This window comes from Octopus bimaculoides, chromosome 6 (assembly GCF_046866305.1).
Source record: "Octopus bimaculoides isolate indiv1 chromosome 6, ASM4686630v1, whole genome shotgun sequence".
NCBI lineage: Eukaryota > Metazoa > Mollusca > Cephalopoda > Octopoda > Octopodidae > Octopus > Octopus bimaculoides.
The window spans coordinates 58,423,834-58,447,291 of NC_142933.1; the positions used below are offsets into that span (position 1 = coordinate 58,423,834).

The window sequence follows — 23,458 nt, forward strand, 5'->3', positions numbered from 1 at the left end:
AGTCTTTACTTCTATATCTAGGACAGGTACCATTGGTTTCATTACATAAAATGTTATCTAACTTCTTTCTAGCTCCCCTGTATACCCATACCCTATCTTTCTGATCATATCCAAAGAATTGCATGCGGTGCATGAAGTTCTGTACATGTTTCCTTGATTCATAGTGTTTGTATAGTGGGGACACGTTATTCATTATTCTAACTCAGTCTGCTAGCATTATGTTGATTTTCATGTTGTGTAACAAAGCTGAGTTCTTGTGAATAACATATTTAGAAGCTAAAGGTTTCATGTAATAGAGGTGGAGGAGCTGCACTCTTTTGTTCACAGTCTCTAACCAAAGTTCAGTATCAAGGACAGGGAGTCTATTGTTAGGGTACCTAATGGGGTAATCTATAGTTACCTTGATACTTTGGTGGATGGAGTTAGCTACATGCTGGATGCTCTCCCTTATACCACTATACCCTTCTCATTAACCCTATTTGTCTCCGATGACGGAATATCCCATACTCTGGGATATCCCATAAACAGTTGTAAGACTTCGAATTTTTTCCAATAATAATAATGTATATGACTTGAGATGTTTGCCTTACCTTAACATTTGTTGTTCTCTTTAACAATTATATATCCGTTACATTGGAAATCTGCAATGGCTCCATAACTACCATCTCAGCTATAACCTTGAGACACACATGTAAAGAAGAAAGAAAAAATTTTGTGAATGAGTTTCACATCTCTGATCTACTATCAAAATTTGAGGAAACCATTAATAGATAAACAAAAACAAAATCAAAAATCATGTACATATACATAAGTCTATACCATCTATATGTATAATTCTTAAAATAGATACCTTTCTTATCAACAATTTTATAGTGCAGACTGTTATAAAGCAGTCCTTTGCCGCTGTTGCATCTGTCCTTGTATGACAGACAATGTTATATTCCGAAGTCGTTGATAGAATGTTTCTATCTAGTACTGTACGACCTCCAGTCGGACAGTGTTATTATCCTCAAAGGGTTGAGTTGTTATAACATCCACTCAGTATCACAGTATAACCACAATATCAGCACAGACATGACCATCAACACAGTCTACACATACTCTCATACTCTATGTATTCTGTAGATACTGGCTGATGTCACTTTACTTATAGTTGGGATCATTCCACTCATCATGTTGGAGTGGTGTGCCATTATTACTAATTCCCTACAATATCTCTCCTTTTGAGTTTTTCTTAGGAAGTGTAATTTTATTTAGCAATAATATTTTTCACCTCACCTCACATTTTTAATTTTTTTTTACGGGCAATTTAATATTTTTTTCTCTTGGCATCTATTTTCAGGAGCTCTGTATGTTTTCTTTTCTTTTCACTTGTATGCCTGGGTTCAATCACCGGCAGTGGCATTGGTACTTGGAATGTATTGTACAACCATTCCATGTGTTCCTCCAACTTCTTTGGTTTGCTTTCCATGAATCAATTGGTTCCTGTGTCTCTTTTGTATGCATTTTTTTACTTTTTACCCAATAAAACATTTTACCTATGCATGTGGTAATTATGCTATCTTCCCAACTCTGTTTTATAGTCTTGTATGCCCTCATATACACCTTTTCACCAGCTTTATAGAATCTTGCTATGTCTTCCCTGGCACTTTTTCTTTTCTTGCCAGGTAGCAATTTATCAAAAACTGATTTTACTTTCCTTGCAAACATCAGCTCCACTGGTGAGCTACCTGCTGGTGTATTCGGATTTGATGTTATACAGTACCCTCTTAAAAATTGTTTTAAAGCTACCTTATCTATGCTTTCCTTATTTGATTTTCTAAGCTCTTTTGAAGGTATTGACAAAGTGTTCTGCTTGTCCATTAGATCTGGGATGGTATGGCACCATAGTTATATGTTCTACTGTGAATATTTCACAAGATTTAAAAAATTCTTTAGACACAAATTGCATTCCATTGTCAGACACTATCTTATCTGGGATGCTAAATCTTGCAAACAATTCGTGTAAAAAATTTGATGAGGTTGGTTTTTTCAGGCCATTTTGAAAAATTATTAACTACTACTAATAAGACCTGCTGCATCGATGTGTAGTCTCGACCATGGAACATCTACTTTTTGAGCATCATCATCATCATCATCATCATCATCGTTTAACGTCCGCTTTCCATGCTAGCATGGGTTGGACGATTTGACTGAGGACTGGCGAAACCAGATGGCTACACCAGGCTCCAATCTGATTTGGCAGAGTTTCTACAGCTGGATGCCCTTCCTAACGCCAACCACTCAGAGAGTGTAGTAGGTGCTTTTACGTGTCACGCGCACGAAGGCCAGTCAGGCGGTACTGGCAACGGCCACGCTCAAAATGGTGTATTTTATGTGCCACCCAAACAAGAGCCAGTCCAGGGGCACTGGCAACGATCTCGCTCGAAAATCCTTACACATGTCATGGGCACAAGTGCCAGAAAGGCGACGTTGGGCACAGGTATCTATCTATCTATATATATAAAAATGAGAATGTGTGTCTGTCTGTTTGTCTGTCTGTGTGTGTGTGTGAATCCCTAAAACTCGAGAACTACGCAACCAATTTCATTCAAATTTTACACATGCCTTACTTAGGGTTCCAGTTGTGTTTTAGTCAAAAAATTTGTTTAACTTCTTGCAGAGTTCGAGCACACGGCAACATAATATCTCTTCCACTATTTAAGTATTACGTGTCAAAAGTGAAACAAAAACAATCGTGTCAAATACTTTCACTTTAAAAATGAAACTATTCCACTAACTGAAACAATCACATTTCGATACTGTAATGACAGATACTTTCACAGAGAGAGAAAGAGAGAAAGAGAAAGACAGAAAGAGAGAGACAGAAAGAGAGATGTATATGTATACATATACATGTATATGTACACCATTTCGATACTGTAATGACAGATACTTTCAGAGAGAGAGAAAGAGAGAGAGAGAGAGAGATGTATATGTATACATATAGATGTATATGTACACGTATATGTATATATATATATATATATATATATATATATATATATATATATATATATATATATATATAGATCTATATGCATACATGTATATGTATACATATGTGTAGATGTATATATATATATAGATGTACATGTAATATGTACACATATATACATATATACATGCATATCTATACATATATACACCCATCACACACACATACACATGCACACAAACACACACATTAGTCATTTGTTTTCTTATCCAAAACTACGTCAAAAGTACTGAATGGATCTTTATGAAATTTGGAAATTATATTCTTTGCATAACGGCCATAACTCCCATGAAAATTCATATATTTTTGATGTTGATGAAATTTTAACCCGAACATAACAGATGAGCATTATTTGTAATTCAACGGTACAACAGTGTAAGACTACCCTTTCAGATATACTTACATTGTGATTTCTGCAATGTGGTGCATAAATTGTCAAGTAAATGAGACGCATCTTTGCCTCCACTGATTCACTTGCAAAGTGTTGAGTAAAATTATTTCGTTGCAGACCTCTGGCCATTTTGTTCTGTTGTTAATTCTGTAGATGACGTCAAACACAAAGTCTTTCCCAACTTTAAACAAAACTACCCAAATCACAATTGGCTATGTGAAAGAGCAATATTAGCTCCAAAAAACGTAGCTGTTACAAAAATTAATCAACACCTGATGCATTCTCTTCCCGGTAATCTTCAAACTTACAAGTCTGTTGATACAATTCCAGATACAAATGAAGTGGTGAACTATCCTCCTGAATTTCTCAATTCGTTGGAGCCTCCAGGACTACCTCCCCACATATTATCACTTAAAGTTGGAACGCCTGTTATGCTCCTCCGCAATCTGGAACCACCAAGACTTTGCAATGGAACACGACTCGTGATAAAGAAGATGATGTCACACGTTATCAAGGCTACCATTCTTTCTGGATGTGCAAAAGGGGATGACGTCTTTATTCCAAGAATTCCTCTTACTCCATCAGGAGCAGACATTCCTTTTACATTCAGAAGACTACAATTCCCCCTTCGTGTGACTTTTGCCATGTCCATAAACAAATCTCAGGGTCAAACACTGTCTGCAGCTGGTCTTCTCTTGGAAGAGCCCTGCTTCTCACATGGACAACTGTATGTTGGCTGCTCAAGAGTGGGCAGTAAAAAAAACCTATTTGTATATGCTCCACAAGGGAAAACAAGGAACATTGTTTACAACGAGGTGTTATAATCACAACAGCAAGAAAGTATGTACATGATCACCTTCTTTTACGAAACTTCATTGACTTTCATATATTTATATTGATATACATATATATACGTGTGTTTGGGTGCGTGTGTGTATATACATCTCTATATATAAAGATGATACGTAGTCTAGACGGCATTTTTAGATTTCATTATTGTCTTTAACCCGGGCAACGCCGGGTATTTCTGCTAGTATATATATATATATATATATATATATATATATATATGGGAGAATATACAAAAAATAACAACAGACGAGGACAGGTGGTGTAAATAACAAAAGTATATATTAGTATGACGCTCGGGAATACGGAAAGTCTTTGACGTTTCGAGCTACGCTCTTCAACAGAAAGAATACGGAGACAAGGAGAAAAACACGGAGAAAAAAAATTGAATAGTGTTCAGTCAACGGTCAAATATATATAACTCTGTGTGTATACATGTATGTATTTGTGTGTATATATGTATTTCTAATTATATATGTATATATATAAGGGTGTATACTTGTGTATATTTATACCCATGTACATGTGTGTTCGTGTATGTGTTTGTGCGAGTGTGTGGATGCACATTTTTAGTGTGTTGCACTCATGATACTAAGATTGAGACACAAACACATGTATATACACACATACACACACAGGCATGCACAGAGACATCCTGACCTCGGAGACCAGTCTTAAAAACCACTGAACCATGACAGACTAGCCCAGAAACATAAGAATCCTTTTAATTCTACATTGCTCTTCCTTCTTCCCACCCCAACCAGCCTCCCACACTGTCCCTTAAAATAGCAAACATGTTAAATTCTTAAATATATCTCCTTCTGGGTATATATATACTACCAAACACTTTATTTACTTTTTATCTTGGGTAATATTTTTGTGAATGGTACATTTCGTTTTGATTTTAATATGTCTTCCACTTTCTTTTACTGTGATTTTGTGTTTCAGTTCCTCAGTCGCATTTGAACCTTTAACTGAGGCAACTATATTTCTACACAAAGCACTTATGGACTTATTCCATAAATTGAATAGTTCTGTAGTGTAGAATCTATGTTCAGCATCAAGTATTGAAATGGCTGCATGTATATTATTAGAAGAATTCTTACAAAGAAGAAGAATAAATTTAAGAACTATATATTTACTACATAAAAATATATTTTATTCATTGGTTGTTGACGAAATATAATCAAAATGTAGAATCTAGTTGAATTAAGTAATCTATGCAGCGAAGTTCAGAAATGTAGAAATAACAGCTAAGTGGTGGTTTTCAGTCATGTGGCATAGAGAAATAGACAGGCATAGCAACAACGTGAATGGCTCAGAGTCTAGTTGACTAAGAAGCAAAGAGCAGGGCAAGCAAGCTGTTTTTATTAATGGAACACTAGACATTCTAGAAACTTCCAAGAGAAACATGAAGCTTCTTAAATAATTAAAAATTACTTCTCATGACGTTGGTGTTTTGAGAAACTTATTAAAGGGAGATTACTCTATAAAACTTCTTGCAAGATAGATCATTCAGCTATTAGCTACGGACCACAGACTACTACAGTTCTATCCATTCTGTGTAAAATTAATTAAGTGAATGTCTAAATGCATATATCTTAGCCTTTTTCATTTGACCTTGAAATGTTAGGTTAAATACACATTCGCCGATAAAATATATTCTTTTACCAGCAACACTTTGTGCTACCTTTTTAGATTTAATTTCTGATTACCAACATATTTCCATGTTTATTTGTTTATAATAGTCATGTCACTACCCATGTCGAACTTCAATTTTACACTTGTATTTTTAATTTTCACATAAACGATGATGATATATGAATTTTTTGTTTTTCAATGACAAACTATTTATTCTTTAACCTTTTTTCTGATGTTTTATCATCTTTGTTCTACAGTATGACTTTATATACCCTATATTTCTACAACAAAAACACTGTTTTTTTTAAATGGACAGTTTTTTCATAGGTGCATACCATCACATGCAAAACATGGATTTAAATCCTGATGTTTGTCATGTCTTTTACAAAACACTTTATCTCTATTTGCCCTATTCCACGCTGGCTTTACTTGGAAACAATCTTTACGTTCAATTTCCTCTGTGTTGTGTCTTAATTTAAGTATCCTTTCACATTCTTCAGACACTTTTTTCTGGGTTACATCCTGGCTTTGCTCCAACTTTGCGAGAATTCTAGTTCTGGCTTCTGCATCCTTTATGGTAGTTAGTCTATCTATGGTAGTTAGTCTATCTATTGTGCCATTAAACTTTACACCAGATGGTTTTCTTGGGAGTACAAAATTACTGTATCGTTCATATCCTGTTGGTGCCAGTTTTCTCAAGATTAAGCAAATTTTCATCTCATTGTCCCAATCTTTACATTCTTTCTTGAAGATTTGCAATCTTCTGCAGTATGCTTTGAAGGTAACTCCTTTGTCAGATTCATATTTGAATTCAGTTATTGAATTCACAATATAGTCTGGCGAGAACACTTTTTCTGGCTTTCTTGATGACTTCAGTAATTGCAACATTTGTTACTATAATATTAATTATTGTTGTTGTTGCTTCTGTTGTTGATCTTGCAGTTGTATCTGCTGTTGTTGTTCTTTCAATTGTTGTTGTTGCTGTTTTTGCAACTCAAGCAAACTGGCCAATAAATCTTCCATAGTTTTATGATTTTTTGTAAAGTTTACATAACAAAAACTTTGTGAGTTTGTTAACTCCATTACGAGTTTCTATTAACTCTACATGAATTGGTTAATCCTCATTGAGTTTATCAATTTCTCATGTGTTGTTTAAATCCTCTTCAAGTTTCTATTAACTCCACTTGAATTGGTTTATCCTCATTGCCACTGTTATAAAGCAGTAATTTGCCATCTATCCTTGTATGATGGTTGTCACTCTGACAGATATTGTTATATTCCGAAGTCGTCAATAGAATGTTTCTATTTACATCCCCCCAGTCATACAGTGTTATTATCCTCAAAGAGTTGGATCATTATCACAGCATAATCACTATATTAGCACGGACATGACCATCAACACAGTCCACACGTACTCTCATACTCCTTGTACTCTATTGATACTGGCCAACATCACCTTACTTATAGTGACTGGATCATTCCACTCATCATGTGGGAGGGGTGTACCATTATTACTAATTCCCTACAACACAGACAGGCTGTATTTTACCTTGTCACTGACACTAGAGAAGTTATCTCTGACAAGACTAGAATCTCCTCTCTCCTTTACATCACTTCTGTTGCTTGTTTGTTTTTGACATAGTTATTTCTTATCACCAATAACTTTAAATCATGAACTGGGCATATTTCAGTTTGTCACTGGTACTAGAGAGGTTGTACCCAACATGACTGTAGGGTTCTTGGCTATCTGTGTCACCTCTATCTGTTTCTTCAATTTTTTTAATGAATGTATTTGTGTGTATCTATTAATACATATATATATTCTTGTATGTATTCATGTATACATGTATGTATATATGTATATTTAGTCACACATGTCCAAGACATTTGCCCAAACAAATAAAATACTAATAACAGTGAAGATAAAAGTTGCATAGGAGAAATTTAAAGTGAACATGTGGGAATCACTTTTTCTAAATTTAATTTATTAGTTTGGTGTGTCTACAGACTAAAGATTAAAGCCTTTTACTTGAAAATACTAATAAATTAAAACTTTTGTTTGTCTTGTAATTCTAAAGGAATTCCATTTGGCTTTACAATTCTGGAATGGTTTGATACAATTTACCCAACTTTGGATGAAAGCAATAAACCTATAGAGTGCATTCAAGAAGCTGGAGAAATCCTTTATTTGGTAAGTCTTTTACATTTTTAAACAAGCATCTTCATGAGGGGAGGTGTAGTAAAAGTGCTAAGTATAAATGTGTTTATATATATATATATAACACATAAATCTGAAAATGTGCATGACCACATACTACATACAACATAACATTCTTCCAGCCTAGCATCATATGCTCACATACTTTGAACTAAGATTTTAAATGCTTTCTCCCTAACATCCAATCAAAACATTTTTCACTTATACCCAAAACCAGCCACACTGACAACAGCATAATCATTAAACGGTGATTGCCTTTTCCCCTTATGTTCATTCAACCTATGAGAGCCAATGAGGGAACCTTTATATGTCATTCTAGCTGCTAGAAACAAGAACTAAATCCTTCTCAAGCCTGTTACCTTAAATAATGGAAGATACAGTGAACACTGTAATTTTGGATATTATTAAAAAGCAGGATTGTCACAACTCGAATGCTTTTGATCATAGCTCTGCTTAATCATGACTGACCTGGGACCAAACTACTACAGCAACACTGCCATGAAATATAAATGACATCTCTCCGAAGATGATTAATAAAAAAAACTGAAATCTCAGCTTATTCTTTTTTATTAGGTTCTTAGAAAAACAAATGTATCTTTTTACCCACAGTTTCAAAGGGTTGTTAGAATCCACAAGGGACTTGATATAGATTTGGCTAAACCTCTTATATTTAATCAAATATTCCCTTGCATAAATGAAGGGCAATATTAATCTTATGCATGCATGCATGATGGATATTGACTTGTGATTTAAACCACTTCTTAACCCTTTATCATTTAAACTGGTCATATCCAGTCAAAATTTAGTACATACTTTATGTTCAAACTAGTCAAATCTGACCCTGCACAGCTACTCTACAATGTCATTCTAAAAATAAACTACCACATCATCAAACTCTTGAAGCTACAAGATAATACATGATTAATTCAAAACAATGTGAATAAATAAGCATTACATTTGACAGAATAATATTAATGCTAAAGGGTTAAACTCATTTCATTGTAAGAAACTCTTTACATTTGGTTTCCTTAAGGCCTGCAAGGAACTTGCAAGTCATTCTACATGGATTACAAGTTAGTGTTCCAGTAACAACCTGACTGTCTTGATCTTCAGATCTATAATGTCAAATGTGTCCATTGGCTGACCTATATACTGTTACATAAAGTGCATGAGAGATCATGCCAGATAAATAGTGTATTTCTATAACTACAGTTGTGGCTAAATAAGTCTGCTTTTGAGAAGCAGACATGACCACACTGGTCACATGAAAGAGATTATCATGCTTCTCTCAGGGAGAGGATTTATATTTTCTATATATTTACCAGTGTGTTTTAACTCAGTAAATACATACATACAGCTGTGGTGCATCATAGATGCAGAGTAGTGAACAACTACTACCAAAATATATTATAACTGAAATACGTGAAACAGAGATTAAAATGCAAGGTACCTGTTGACAACTCACCTGATGAGACACATCTGCATGTATGATGCACCACAACTGTTTGTACAGCATCTCACATGTGAGGCACTGGTGCACGGTGGATTGAAACGATTATAGGGAATAATAAAGAGTTTCATGAATACCATTTTCTTTCTCTCATATTTTATAAACTCTATTGACACAAAGGAATTTCTTAAGTTAATCCACTCACATTTAAATCCATACTCTTGATAACATCAGGTAGCCAAATACAATGTACAAGCTTTAAACAGCAGACTACAAGGAGTATCCCCCAAATTAAAATTATTAATTATATAACTAGGTGTGTAGTAAGAAGCTTGCTTCCAAGCCACATTGTTCAGAGTTCAGTTCCACTGTGTGGCACCTTGGGCAAATGTCTGTTCTATAGCCTCAGGCCAACCAAAGCTTTATGAGTGGATTTGGCAAACAGAAACTGAAAGAAGCCTGTTTTATATATATATATATATATATATATATATATATATATATATATATATATATACAGTATCTCACAGAAGTATGTACACCCCTAAAAAATTCCAGTAAAATTGCCATTACTCTGATAATATCAAAGGGAATCAAACAAAATTTATACTGAATGAAATATATTATACATGCAAACATTATACAAATTTGGAACACAAAACAATAAACATTTTCAAAGATAAGAATGAAATATTAATTTTCAAATGTTACAAAAATATGTACTCCCTAAAGGAAATTTGCTATATTCAATATTTTATCCACATTTTTTTTACTAAATTCAGATATTGCTGATAATTTCAATTCTAATAAATTAGTTCTCCTGGCATTTTAGCACTTGTCATTGTTATTGCATCTGCAGGAATTCTGATTAGTGAACTGTGGTGAAAATCTTGTTCATTGTGATTAAAATGGCACCAGAAAGAAAAGAATTGTCTGAAGATTTGAAGAAAATCATTTCTAATTTGCACAAGAATGGTTTAGGATACAAGTTAATTAGCAAACATATTAGAGTAAACACAGTTGCCAAAGTAATTCAGAAGTTTAAAGCTATTGTATGGCTAAGCAATAAACATCATCCAGGTCGTCCTTCTATTTTGACTGTGTATGATATTCACCACATCCAGCATTGCATGATGGATGATAGGTGTTGTACCAATTCATCTTTGGCCCAAGAAGTGTCTTCTATTAGTAGAAAGAGTGTATCCACCCAAACAGTTCACCAAAGTTTGAACCAGTGTGGTCTTCATGGATGCATTCCTTGTTGGGAGCCTCTCCATACTACCAAGTATAAATCAAGTCATCTTTCTTTTGCCAAAACTTATGTAAAGGGAAGGAGTTTTGGAATAAAATGTATTTTTCTGGCGAGACTAAAATCAATTGTTTGGGTCAGATGGTATTAAATGAGTATGGTGGCAACCAGGTGAAGATAATAGTGACAAATGCACCATGCCAACCGTGAAATATGGCAGTGGAAGTGTTATGCTTTGGGGATGAATGAGTGTGGCTGGTGTGGGAGGACTCACATTTTTTGAGAGAACAATAGATTTGAGGCTTTATTGTGACATATTGCAGAAAACAATGTTAAAAAGCATCAAGGAACTAGGAATACATTTCATGTTCCAACATGATAATGACCTTAAACACACTTCAAAGATGATGACTAAGTTTTTATCAGATAAAAAGGAAAAGGTATTGCCTTGGCCTATCATGTCACTTGATTTAAACCCAATAGAGCATTTGTGGGGTGTTTTGAAAAGAAACACTGTTGAAGAAAACCCCCCGCAATATAACACAGTTGAAAGACATCATTCACGATGAATGGAGGGTGATTTCATCGGTTATATGAGGAAATTTACTTGACTCTATACCCAGAAGACTTAATGTAGTCATTGAAAGCGAGGGCGGTCACACCAAATATTGAATATAGCAAATAATCCTTTAGGGTGTACATATTTTTGTATCGTTTGAAAATTAATATTTCATTCTTATCTTTGAAGATGTTTATTGTTTTGTGTTCCAAATTTGTATAATGTTTGCATGTATAATATATTTTATTTAGTATAAATTTTGTTTGATTTCCTTTGATATTATCAGAATAATGGCAATTTTACTGAAATTTTTTAGGGGTGTACAAACTTCTACGATATACTGTATATATGAGTGTGTTTCTTTGTGTATATGTTGGTCTCCCACCACTGCTTGACAACCAGTGCTGGTGTGCTTATGTGCCTGTAACTTAACAGTTCAGCAAAACAGACTGATAGAATAAGTACCAGCTTTTAAAAAAAAGTACTGTGGTTGATACATTAGACTAAAAATTCTTCAAGGTGGTGCCCCAGCAATGCTGCAATCTAATGAGTGAAACAAGTAAAAGATAAAAGATATATATATATGAGGGTGGGCTGAAAAGTTCATAGGCTGACCACAACACAATGGTTGAACTTGACCAAATGTGTTTTATTTTTCAACATAGTCTCCCTTGTTTTCCATACACTTCTTCCATCAGTGTTGCAGTACTTGGATTCCCAAGGTATAGAAGCTCTCATCCTGACCCTCAAAAATGTCATCAACAGCAAATACGGCTTCCCAGCCAAGTGTTTTTTCATGTTGAGGAACACAAAAATAGTCAGATGGTGCCAAATCAGGAGAATATGGAGGGTGATCAACCAGTTCAAAGCCGCAATTGTGCACAGTAGCCATTGCAACCACACACTTGTGTGCAGGAGCATTATCCTGGTGATGCAGGACCCCCTTTGTCTGATTAACATTTAAACATCTGTCATCCATCACCATGCAATGAACACAGTTGATGTTTTTTTGTGTGGTGGCTGTGGCAGGACATCTGGACCTTGGGTCATCTTCAAGACTCTCCCTACCCCTCTTGAATTCAACTGCCCACTTTTGCACAGTTGATAAAGCTAGAGCATCATGCCCTAATGTAGAAACCATGTCAGCATGAATATCCATGGGGGCTAATCCCTTTTTCTGCAGATATTTGATAACACCATGGTGCCAAATTTTATTCATTTTCACAAAATGTCTTTAGTACCACTTTTCCAAATCCTCAATTCTGTATCCAATGTAGGTTTATCTGGAAAGAAAAAATACAGTTAGCTCAGAACATTGCCACACATATTTCTATAGCATAGTCATCTATTCAATAATTACATAGTATTATGGAATTTTACATCATTGCATAGCTGAACTATTTCATAAGGCAATATCAAGCCTTTTATCTGCAAGATCAAGTCAGACTATGAAGAGAAATATATTTGTATAAGAAGGGTTATACCATAAAATTTGTCTCTTATGCAATCAATTTTTATTATCCATAAATCTGATACATTTAGAATCATTAAATTGAGGCTGAATTTATTATGTTCATCTGGAAATTTAATTTATCTATCATACAGGGATAATAACACTAATAATAATAATCTAAATGAATTATTAAAGTAATAACATTAACAGCAATAGCAAGGGTTTCAAAGTTTGACACAAGGCTAGCAATTTCAAGGAAGGAGTTAAGCTGATTACAACAACCCCAATGCTCAAGTAGTACTAAATTCATCAACCTTAAAAGGACGAAAGACAAAGTCACCCTTGGCAGAATTTGAACTCGGAATGTAAGGATGGACAAAATGCCGCTGGTGGAGGTGCAGCATGGTAACAAAACCACAATTTGGTCTTTGACGGACTGAGATGGATACATGCTCAGCGATTCCAGGCAGATATATGAGGTCATTTGCCAGCACTTTGCTTGGTTGTTCAGAGAGAGTGGTGGGGTGGAGATGTTGGTGGACTTCAGTCCTTACCTTGAAGGCTTGCCATGTCTCTTGACAGCCAGTGCTGAGTGCTGTGAAAGGCAAATAACTTCAGCCGAAATTCAGGATGCCCTTGTCAGTTGCATGAGGTGCAAGTCACCTGGTTTAGATGGTCTGCCCTGTGAATTTTATGTAAATATGCCAGACTTGCTTTCCAATCTCCTCAAAGTGCTCTTCTGCAAATGGCAGCAGAACAGGAATATTCCTAGTTCTGTGAGCCGGGGTGTGGTGAAGCTGATAAGGAAAGATGAAAACAAGAGGAAAGGGGAAAACATTAGATAACTTCAGGTCCATAACTCTGCTTAACATAGAGTTTAAGATTTTGGTCATGGTATTAGCAAAGAGGTTGGTGTTTGTCATCGAGGATTTAGTTGGGGAGGCACAAACCTGTGCAATCCCAACTAGATCCATACACGGCAACCTCCACCTCATGTGATACATCATAGAAAAGGTAGAGTGTAAACCTGGCTTTGCTGGGGCGCTGATCAATTTAGATCAATCGAAAGCATTTGCTAGGGTTGACCATCAATATCTAGAGGCTGTCCTCAAAGTGGCTTCAAAGGTTGGATCACTGCAATGCTCAGTGGCATCTGCTCGGTGGTCAAAGTTAATGACCACCTCTCGGAACCATTTCAGATCTCCCGATCAGTCCGTCAAGGGTGCCTTGACTGTGGAAGCTGGAGCTGCTGCAGGGTATCCTGCTCAAACCAGGTTGCTGAAGTGCTTGTCGGCATATGCAGATGACATCACCATAATGGTGTCGGACACCTCAGAAATCAAGGTGGTCAGCACATCATTGGAGGAATATAAAAAGTTAATGGGAGCAAAACTTAACCCGGAAAAGTTGGTGGGTTTGGAGCTTGGCACCTGGAGAGGCAAGTCCATGCTGTCCAACAGTGTTGTTGGGCACTGGATGGACAGACCAGTAAAGTTTCTTGGGGTTTGGTTTGGACAAGATCTCCAGGTGGATAAGAATTGGGATGAGGTGATGAACAGGGTAGCCAGTCTCACCCAGAAATGGGCTGAGGAAGCTATCACTAAAAGTTCGGGCAGAGGTGGAAAATGCGTACACCACATCTGTCATCTACTACTGCTTGACCATTGTGCCTTTCCCCCGATTGCAGTTGGAGTGCCTCCTCTTGAAATTCTTGTGGAGGGGACAGGTTCTATTGGTGAGGCAGTCCATCTGCTGCCAACACCCTCTATGCTGTGACAAATGCTGTGACTAATGGGCATGCTGTGACTAATGGTGCACAGACATGCACTGAGGCTGCAGCATCTCCAGATATTCTGCTTAAATGATGAACAGTGATGTTTGTCAAACAGGCCTTTCCATAGCTCATCTCCTTGACTGAGCTGCAGTCCTGGGTCAAGAAGAGACTGAGGCAGGGTGACTGGCATCTGGAATGTTGCCAGGCACTCACTGCCCTCTACAAGTCAGGCAATGTGATCAGTGGAACATCCACTCGTGTGTTCTATAGAGGGTTAGTGGAGAGAAAGAGTGATGACACACTTGGAGAGACCCTAGGTGTTGATGAAGTCAAACTGACCAGTCTGTTCAGGAGGACTTTTGAGCTGGGGATGATGGATAACTTCCAGAAATCTCTAGCTTGGCAGTGCTATCAGGGGGCACTGCCGGTTCGAGATAAACTCTACAAGCACAGGAGTGCTGTCAGAGGGATCTACCGAGATGCATGCAAAGTGACAAAACCATTCTGCATGCACTCATCCAGTGTCCTTGCATTACTGACTTGTGGAGTTATGTTGAACAACTGTTATTATGTGTAGGACAGATCTGGCTATCAGTCAAGTCCATAGTGAAGATCGATCCACCATCTTCCATCAGTCTGGAAGGGCTGGCAATTTTCCTGTCTGATAGCAGTAGTGAAAGGGGTTGTCTGGTGAACCAGGTTGAAAGGACTGAAGATAGACTCTGTTCTCTTCGGCCAATTCCTCATCATCTTTTTCAAATTTCACTTGGAAAGGAAGATAACTGAGTGCATTGTTGAAATTCTATTTAAACACACACACACATATACATGTGTGTCTTTTACGTTTGTGTCTCAGTAAATTTGCATCTATTGTTTCACTGTAGCAGTGATTACATTTTACAAAAGTAAATTGATTTAAGTCTGTCTGTTTTGGTACATGATAAGTTCTATGAGAATGATTGTAAATAATAAAAACATTTGGAGTAAAAGTAATATAAATATCATATTTAACATCTTTACTCCTGTTTTGTCTTGGAATTAAAGCAAGATCATTCTTTACATATGGTTATTAATTCATAAAATACAACCAGAAAAAGTTCTGAATTCAGAATCTTGGATTTCACTGTATTATTTTTTACATTTATTTTCTATTTCCCTTTTTTTTTTCTTGTGTTTCTTTCCTTCATCTTTTTCTCTTTCATTCTTTTGGTTGTTTTTACTTCTTTCTTTCTCACCTTTTTCCTTTTTCTTTCTTGCTTTTTCCTGTCTCTCTCTTTCTATCCCATTTCTTTTTGTTTTATATTTTCTTTGTTTATTTCATTCTTTCAATTCTTTTAATCTTCTTGTTTTGTTTGACTTTTCTTTCTTTTCTTTTCATTCCTCTTTTGTTTCTTTTATTTCATTCCTTTGTTCTTATTGTTATTCCGTCCTTTATTTTTCTGTCTCTTTACTTTTTCTCTTTTCTTTCTATCTTTAATATTTTTCTCTAATTTTTCTTTAATCTTTCTCTAATTTCCATTCTATTTTCTTTTTCCTTTTCTCTTTCTCATTTTTGTTTCCTTTTATTTTTACTTTTCTTTCCATCTTTTCTTTCTGCTTTTTTCTTTTTCGTTTTCCTTTTCTTTCTTTTTGTTTTTTCCCTCTTTTTGTTTCATTTTCTCTTCTCTCTTGAATTCTCCTCTCCTTTTATTTTATCTCTCCATTTCTTCTTTTTTCAAGACAATATTTCTTTCTTCATACTTTGTCATCAACACTATAGTGTTTCTCAAACATTATGGTAGTCATATTATATGTAGAAATTTTCCCTGCCAAACTTTCTGTTTTTGATCATTTCATAATACTATTTGCAAGTTGTTTCTCGGAACATGGTTGTCCTTGATACAATTTTTAAAAAATACTTAAGGTTTGAAATTTTCTTACTTTATTTATTTTTTTTTTCAGTGGAAATAATTGCTCAAGTCTAAATTATAAATCTGAATGTCTTAAAAACTAATCCACAAATGCCTTTTTAAGGGATACTGCTCAGCTTTGGTTTTATGACTTTAATCAGTCATCATCACCATCATCATCATTGTTTAACATCCGTCTTCCATGCTAGCATGGGTGGGACACTTCCACAAGAGTCGGCCAGGCCGAAGTCTGCACTGGACTTCTGTGACTGTTTTGGTAGGATTTTTACAGTTGGATGCCCTTCCTAACAGAGGGGAGGAGGCATTGGAGGAGGTGATGATGAAAAGGATATAGTGAGGCAAATGCAAGTGTCTTGCTGTGGAGGAAGTACAAGGTTACCTGGCTGGAGAGATAAAGATCAGGAATGAAGACAGGTGTGCTACTGCAAAGAAAATACATGGTTGCCAACCTGAGGGAAGTGCAGGAAAAGGAGAGAGAAAGTGGGAGGCAGCAGGATAGAGATGGTGGCAAAATGCCAGGCATATTCACAAGGAATGGGGATCAGAATATAAATGAGATGGTTAAGTAAAGGAAAAGAGAGATATAGATGGTAGCAAGTGCCAGGGCATACCCTTGAGGTTCAATACCATAATATAAGTGCAAGATATTGCAAAGGGAGTGAGATTAAAGAATGTGAGTAAGTGGCAAAAGACCTGGGTATATATAGAGTTGGAGGGGCTACCAGATAGCAATGATACAGGGGAACAGGGTTATGAGGATAGGATTGGGGAGTGAGAACTAGGTATAGTGCATAGAGGAGGAAATGTGAGAAAGAGATGTAGATTGGTTTGTTGGGGTAGGGTGAGGGAAAAGTTTTCTTGTTACATGTGGATGGAACATCCAGTTCAGGGGCTAGCAGATAATAGAGTGAAACAGAGTATGTGGATAGAATACACAGGTCAGGGGCAAGCTGAGAGCAATGATACAGGGCCAAGAGAACAGGATTAGGGAGTGAGAGGTAAGCATAGTACATGAAGCAGAAATGTGAGAAAGAGATGTAGAGACATTGTTTGGTTTGTTGTGGTAGAGAGTGTGAGAAATTTTCTTGTTAAGTGTGGGTGTGACACATAGTGCTTCTAGAACTCAGTTTCACTGATGTGGGCAGGTCTTCTCAAGAACTTCATATCACCAGACATTTTGGTCCATTGTCATTTCCTCCATGAGGTGCAACTTCCTGAGATTGGTCCTTACCACTTCATCCCATGCTTTCCTGGGTCTCCCTCTTCCACAGGTATCATCCACTTTCAGTGATTGGCACTTCTTTATGCAGCTGTCTTCATTCATATGCATCACATGCCCAAACCAACATAGTCTTCTCTCTTGCATGCTACATTTGATTCCTCTTATGCCCAACTTTTCTCTCAATATATTTGTACTTTGTTGTACATGTGCACTGATGTTGCACATCCAACAGAGCATACTACCTTTGTTTCTCTCCAGTCTACACATGTCTTCTGCATTCAGCGCCCATGTCTCACTACTATGAAGTACAGCCATTTGTACACAAGAATCCTGTTGTTGCCAACAGAGGTAATAGCTCTCTGAACTTCCTCCACCCAATTCTTATTCTAGAAACAATACTTTCAGAGCATCCTCCACCATTGCTAATTTGGTCACCTAGGTAACAGAAACAATCCACAATCTCAAGAGAGCCTCCTGGGCATTTGACAGAATCTAATTCCCATGTGCTCTTAGTGCTTATTGTTCCTGCACATCTGCCACATACAAAGACTACTTTATCTGTTAATCTATCTGTGATTTCACTGCACCTCTTATGTGTCCATAGTTTACACTGGATGCAGCGAATGGAATTTCTTCCGACTCCTTTCCTCCATATTGAGCAGGGCCATTTACCTGATGGAAAGAAAGTTTTATCTTCTTTCTTACTAACAACCACTTTCGTCTTTGCTAGGTTAACTTTAAGGCCCTTTGATTCCAGGTTTTGTTTCCATACCTAGAATATCTTCTCTAAATCCACTAAAGATTCTGCAATAAGAGCAAGGTCATCAGCATATAGTAGTTCCCACAAGCATCCAGCTCTGAATTCCTCTGTTATGTCCTGGTGGACTATAATGAATAAGGGTGGGCTGAGAACTGAGCCCTGGTGAACCCCTACCTGAATGCTAAACTCATCATTGTATTCATGGCCAACTCTCACCTTACTGACAACACCACTGTACATGGTTTGGAAAACTCTATCAAGCCACTCCTCTACTCCTACCTTCCTTAGAGATCACCATATAACAGAGCAGGCAACTCTGTCGAAAGCTTTCTTTTGGTTGACAAAGCTAATTAGAATGGTTTACTTTTGGTCAAGTACTTTTCCTGCAGCTGTCTCACAAGGAAGATGGCACCTGTGGTACTCTTCCCAGGTGCAAAACCAAACTGCATCTCATCTAGTTTAATTCTATTTCTAATCAATTGAGCTATAATCCCCTCAGTAATTTTCATGCATTGGTCTATCAGTTTAATACCTCTGTAGTTGTTTCTATCTAAGGCATCTCCTTTACCCTTGTAGCAAACTATAATGCTACTACACCAGTCGTTGGAGATGGTGCCTTTCTAAATAACCTGATTAATTCTACGGGTGACTAAGATGTATCCTATGCCACCAAAAATTTTAATTGTCTCAGGGCCATCTCCTGATGGCCCAGGGGCTTTCCCTGTCTTCATGTCCTTAATTGCCTTATCTATTATGCTGCTATGCTATCAACTGTTATGGCTGGTCCCTCAATTGGTTCGATATTTGGTAAACTCTCCTTCTATTCATTTTCCACATTTAGTAACCTTTTATAGTGACACTGCTATGCATCTTTCTTCTCTGAGTTACTAAGTGCAAACATACCATTATCCATTCGCACACATTGCTCACCTACCATATCTCTATTTTCTCTGATACACTGTTTTGCAATCCTGAACACCTCACCTCCAATTCTCACATTGTAGGACATTTGTAAATCTCTTAGCTTTAGCTACTTCTTTTGCTATGTATACCTGACGCCTAGCTGCCATTTTGGTTACCTGATATAATTCTCTGTTTTGTACATAACACATCAATGGCTACAGTACTTGCTGGATGGCCTATTATAAATTTTCACTTCTCCATGCAGGCTTGGGTTGAATGTAACTTTTTGAGGTAATGTTTTACGGGCAGATGTTCTCATAGATGCCAACTCCTTTAGTTGCCTCTTCTAACATGCAAGGGTATGGTATACTTATTCTTAAAACAGGTAATACTCACATCTAATTATATCAAAAATGTTGTAAAATTATGAATATCACACATGGAATACATGCTTATTTTCACTGGTCACTTCTCATTTAAACACAGTGGAATCACTGGCCAACTATTTGAGAATGTAAATTTCATATATGGTAGATGCACTGGAGTAATACATACAAGCACACCTAAGATTGAGTCTCTTAAATGCTCAGATGGTTCATTAGAAGTAATTAATAGCTTTTGTTACCAAGGAGATGTAATTAGCAAGGGAGGTGGTTGCTTTGAAAGTATAGTTGCTTGAGTAAGAACTGGTTGGAGAAAGTTCAGGGAGATACTACCACTGTTGACAACAAAGATCCTTTCCCTAAGAGTGAAGGGCAGATTATATGATGTTTGTGATAGAACTATAATACTGAATGTACAGGACTTGAGAAGAGGGGAAAAAAATGAAGCAAGCATACTTCGCTGGATGGTCAGTGTGAGTGTGCATGAAAGAAGTAGTACAAAGGTGCTAAGTGAAAAACTGGATATGAGGAATCAGATGTTTGGTTCAAGAAAGAAGAATGTGCTGATATGGAAATGTGATGAAGACAGCTGTATAAATAAGTGCTGTTTGCCAAATGTAGTTGGAACTTCTGGAAAAGGAAGACATGGGATGAAATAGTGAAAGCTGATCACCAGACCCCCAACCTGACAGATGAAATGACAGAAGACTAGTATCTCTAGTGATATGAGGTTTTCAAAAAGATGCACCCTTCTGAGCAAAACTAAGTTCTAGAAACACTATGTTTTAGGTTCAACCTTTACAGTGACCTTTCCCCCCCTCATGCATAATACCTGCCTCTTCCCATTTCTACTACCTCCACAGACTACCCAGCCATATCATATCTTCCTTGTCCTCCTCACTCACAATAACTGTATCATCTTAACTACGCCTGCTGCTCACTGACCCCACTCTTCTACTTCCCTCTATTTTCCCCAGCTCATGTTTCAACCCAATCCATTTTGTAAGTCTGTCTCCCCACTCCTCATTTACCTTCCCATACAATCTTGCAAACCAACCACACACCCACTCCTACTCAAATTGTACCTTGTGGGGCCACTTGAGCACATTATCACCCTTATCTATGTCTTGTAGCTCTCACTGATTATTTTCTCTTTCTCGCCTTCCCCCACTTCACTTTTTCTCCTACTAGATGTGAGTAGTCATGCAGATCCCTCTCCAGGAACCTGCTATGCCCCCTCCTCTCATAGTAATCCCCTCATCCATTTGCATGAAGCAGATCCTCTGCACACTCCTCCCCCAAGGTTTGTAGTCCTGCAAACTGTATGGCAACCTCAATAGTGCAGGTTACATGAAAAAAGCATCTAGTTCATGCTGTAAAGTGGTTGGCATTAGGAAGGGCATCCAGCCATAAACACCATGCTAAACTAGACATTGGAGCTTGATGCAGTCCATAGATACATTGCATTGTGTCAAATGATCCAATCAATGTCAGCATGGAATATGGACGTTGAATGTTGATGAAGATGAATCTGGGAGAGAAGGATGCTGTCAAAATGCCAGCAACCTTTATGGAGCTAAGATGTCACATTTAATTATTCATATATCTTTTATTTATCTATTGTCCACTGTCTTAAATAATTCTAGGTTTCTAAGAAAGACTTTTGAATATTATTTAGCCCATGATGCAATCATAACTACAGCACATGTTGACTAGTGGACCTGTCCAACTTCACCATTCACTAATCAACATAGACAGGGCTGCCATTAGACTAAACTGCCCCGCTACTATATAATCAGAAACTAGCTTAAACTGTTTCCATCCAATATATGGAGACAGACCTCTTATTCTCTTAACCCACAGAAAATGAAAATATATAGAAGGGATTTTATAGCTGTTATACTTGCAACAACCTTGCTATTGCTAGTGGTGCATTAATGGCATCAACATTTTTGGTCTCATAGAGTCTGTAAAGGACATAGATATTACTTTTTCTTTCACATCCAGCAAAGCTGTGTGGTAAGTAACTTGCTTCCCAACGACATGGTTCTGGGTTCAATCCCTGTGCATGGCATCTTCGACAAGTGTCTTCTACTACAGCCTTGGACTAACCAAAGCCTTGTGAGTGGATTTGGTAGACAGAAACTGAAAGAAGCCTATCATATATGTATGTATCTTTGTATTTGTGTTTGTCACCCTATCACCACTTGATAACTGGTGTTGGTGTGTTTACATCCCTGTAACTAAGTGGTTCAGCAAAAGAGCCGGTAAAATATTACTAGGCTTTAAAAAATAAGTCCTGGGGTCAATTTGTTCAATTAAGACCCTTCAAGGTGATGCTCCAGCATGACCGCAGTCAATTGACTGAAACAAGTAAAAAAAAAAAGAATAAAAGAATAGATTGATTTTTCAGCTCATATTTTGGCCACGCTCTCAGGAAAAGTTGAACTTAGCAACTGCAAGTTGATGAAGCCTTTGTCAATTTATTACTTACAATGGCAACTCATTGTAGTACCTATTTATAGTTGTTGTTATTATTAACTTCAGGTGAGCCCTGATTGAATAGACTTTTGATCATCTCCTGTATTCAGGACTACATTGTTCAATATGTTCTACCCTTTTTAAGGTGGCAAGATTTCATTTGGAGGAGATTTGGCTGCTATTTGTCACAAATTGAACAACTGTGATGGCTCAACCAATTTATAGTCAGGTAGATTGGATGATTTGAGAAGACATCTTGCAGTCTATTTATCTATTTATTTATTCTTTCAAATTCAGCAATAAGATTAGTATGTGAAATAATCATTCAGCAGATTTCAGTTCCCTTGGTTGATTCTTTCAAATTCTTTAGAAAAAATATTGTTGAATAATGTATAGTTATTGCAAAGGAATGTGAGATTTGCTATGTATGACCATGGAAATAAACTAATTTTCTGTTTATCTTTATAGAAAGTATTTCCATGTGAATTAAATTAAATGAATATTTTTCTTTTTGAAATATCAATGTTTACAGATTATAAAATATAGTTTGGGGATTTAATGATATTGTCAATATTTTCCCTAAATAAAAAGTAAAATATCAAAGTTTTTCTTTTTTTTTTATTTATTTAATCTTCTGAGAATACATGAAATTGAAATATAATAAATGCTTTGTTGATTCTGTCAGTTAAGAAGAGAATATGAATTTCAAAGTTAATACTGTTCTAAAGAAATTGTTTTCTTAGTACTTAATAGTAGTAATACTTTCAAATGCTATTCTCATATGAAATTTCTCATTTGCAGATCAGATAAGATGAAAGTAATTATCTGCTGTAGACATATTCTTCATATATGTCAGAATATAGACATAAAAATTACAATTAGAACATGCATATATGGAAATCAACACAAAGCTCTATCAAGCAATTATGGGACTGCAAAACTAAGGAATTGCTGTGCTGATTTCAGTTCTGCATATAGTAAAAAAAAAAAAAAATTCAAATATGAAATGAGTGAGATTTCTCTTTCATCAAGTTATTAAGAAACTGAAAATAATTCAAGAGGAAAATAGTTGAGAAAACATCTTAGCATTGTATGCATTAAAGCTCATTGGTGATGATGCCATGTAAACAGTACTGGTGCTGGTACCATGTGAAAAGCACTGGTGCTGGTGCCATGTA

The 23,458-nt window shown here is 36.5% G+C and overlaps 1 protein-coding gene across 13 annotated transcripts in view; it reads left to right on the top strand.

The window, feature by feature from the left end:
* LOC106873629 (jmjC domain-containing protein 8) overlaps positions 1-23,458 on the top strand; it is a 462,181-nt gene that overhangs the window by 376,956 nt on the left and 61,767 nt on the right. For all 13 annotated transcript variants that reach the window (XR_008264424.2, XM_052968758.2, XM_052968757.2 and 10 more), the window contains one exon: positions 7,997-8,109. Coding sequence is in view for 12 of the 13 variants with exons in the window: in XM_052968758.2 (XP_052824718.1) it covers positions 7,997-8,109 (113 nt within the window). In the remaining variant the exon portion in view is untranslated. The remainder of the gene's footprint in view (positions 1-7,996; positions 8,110-23,458) is intronic.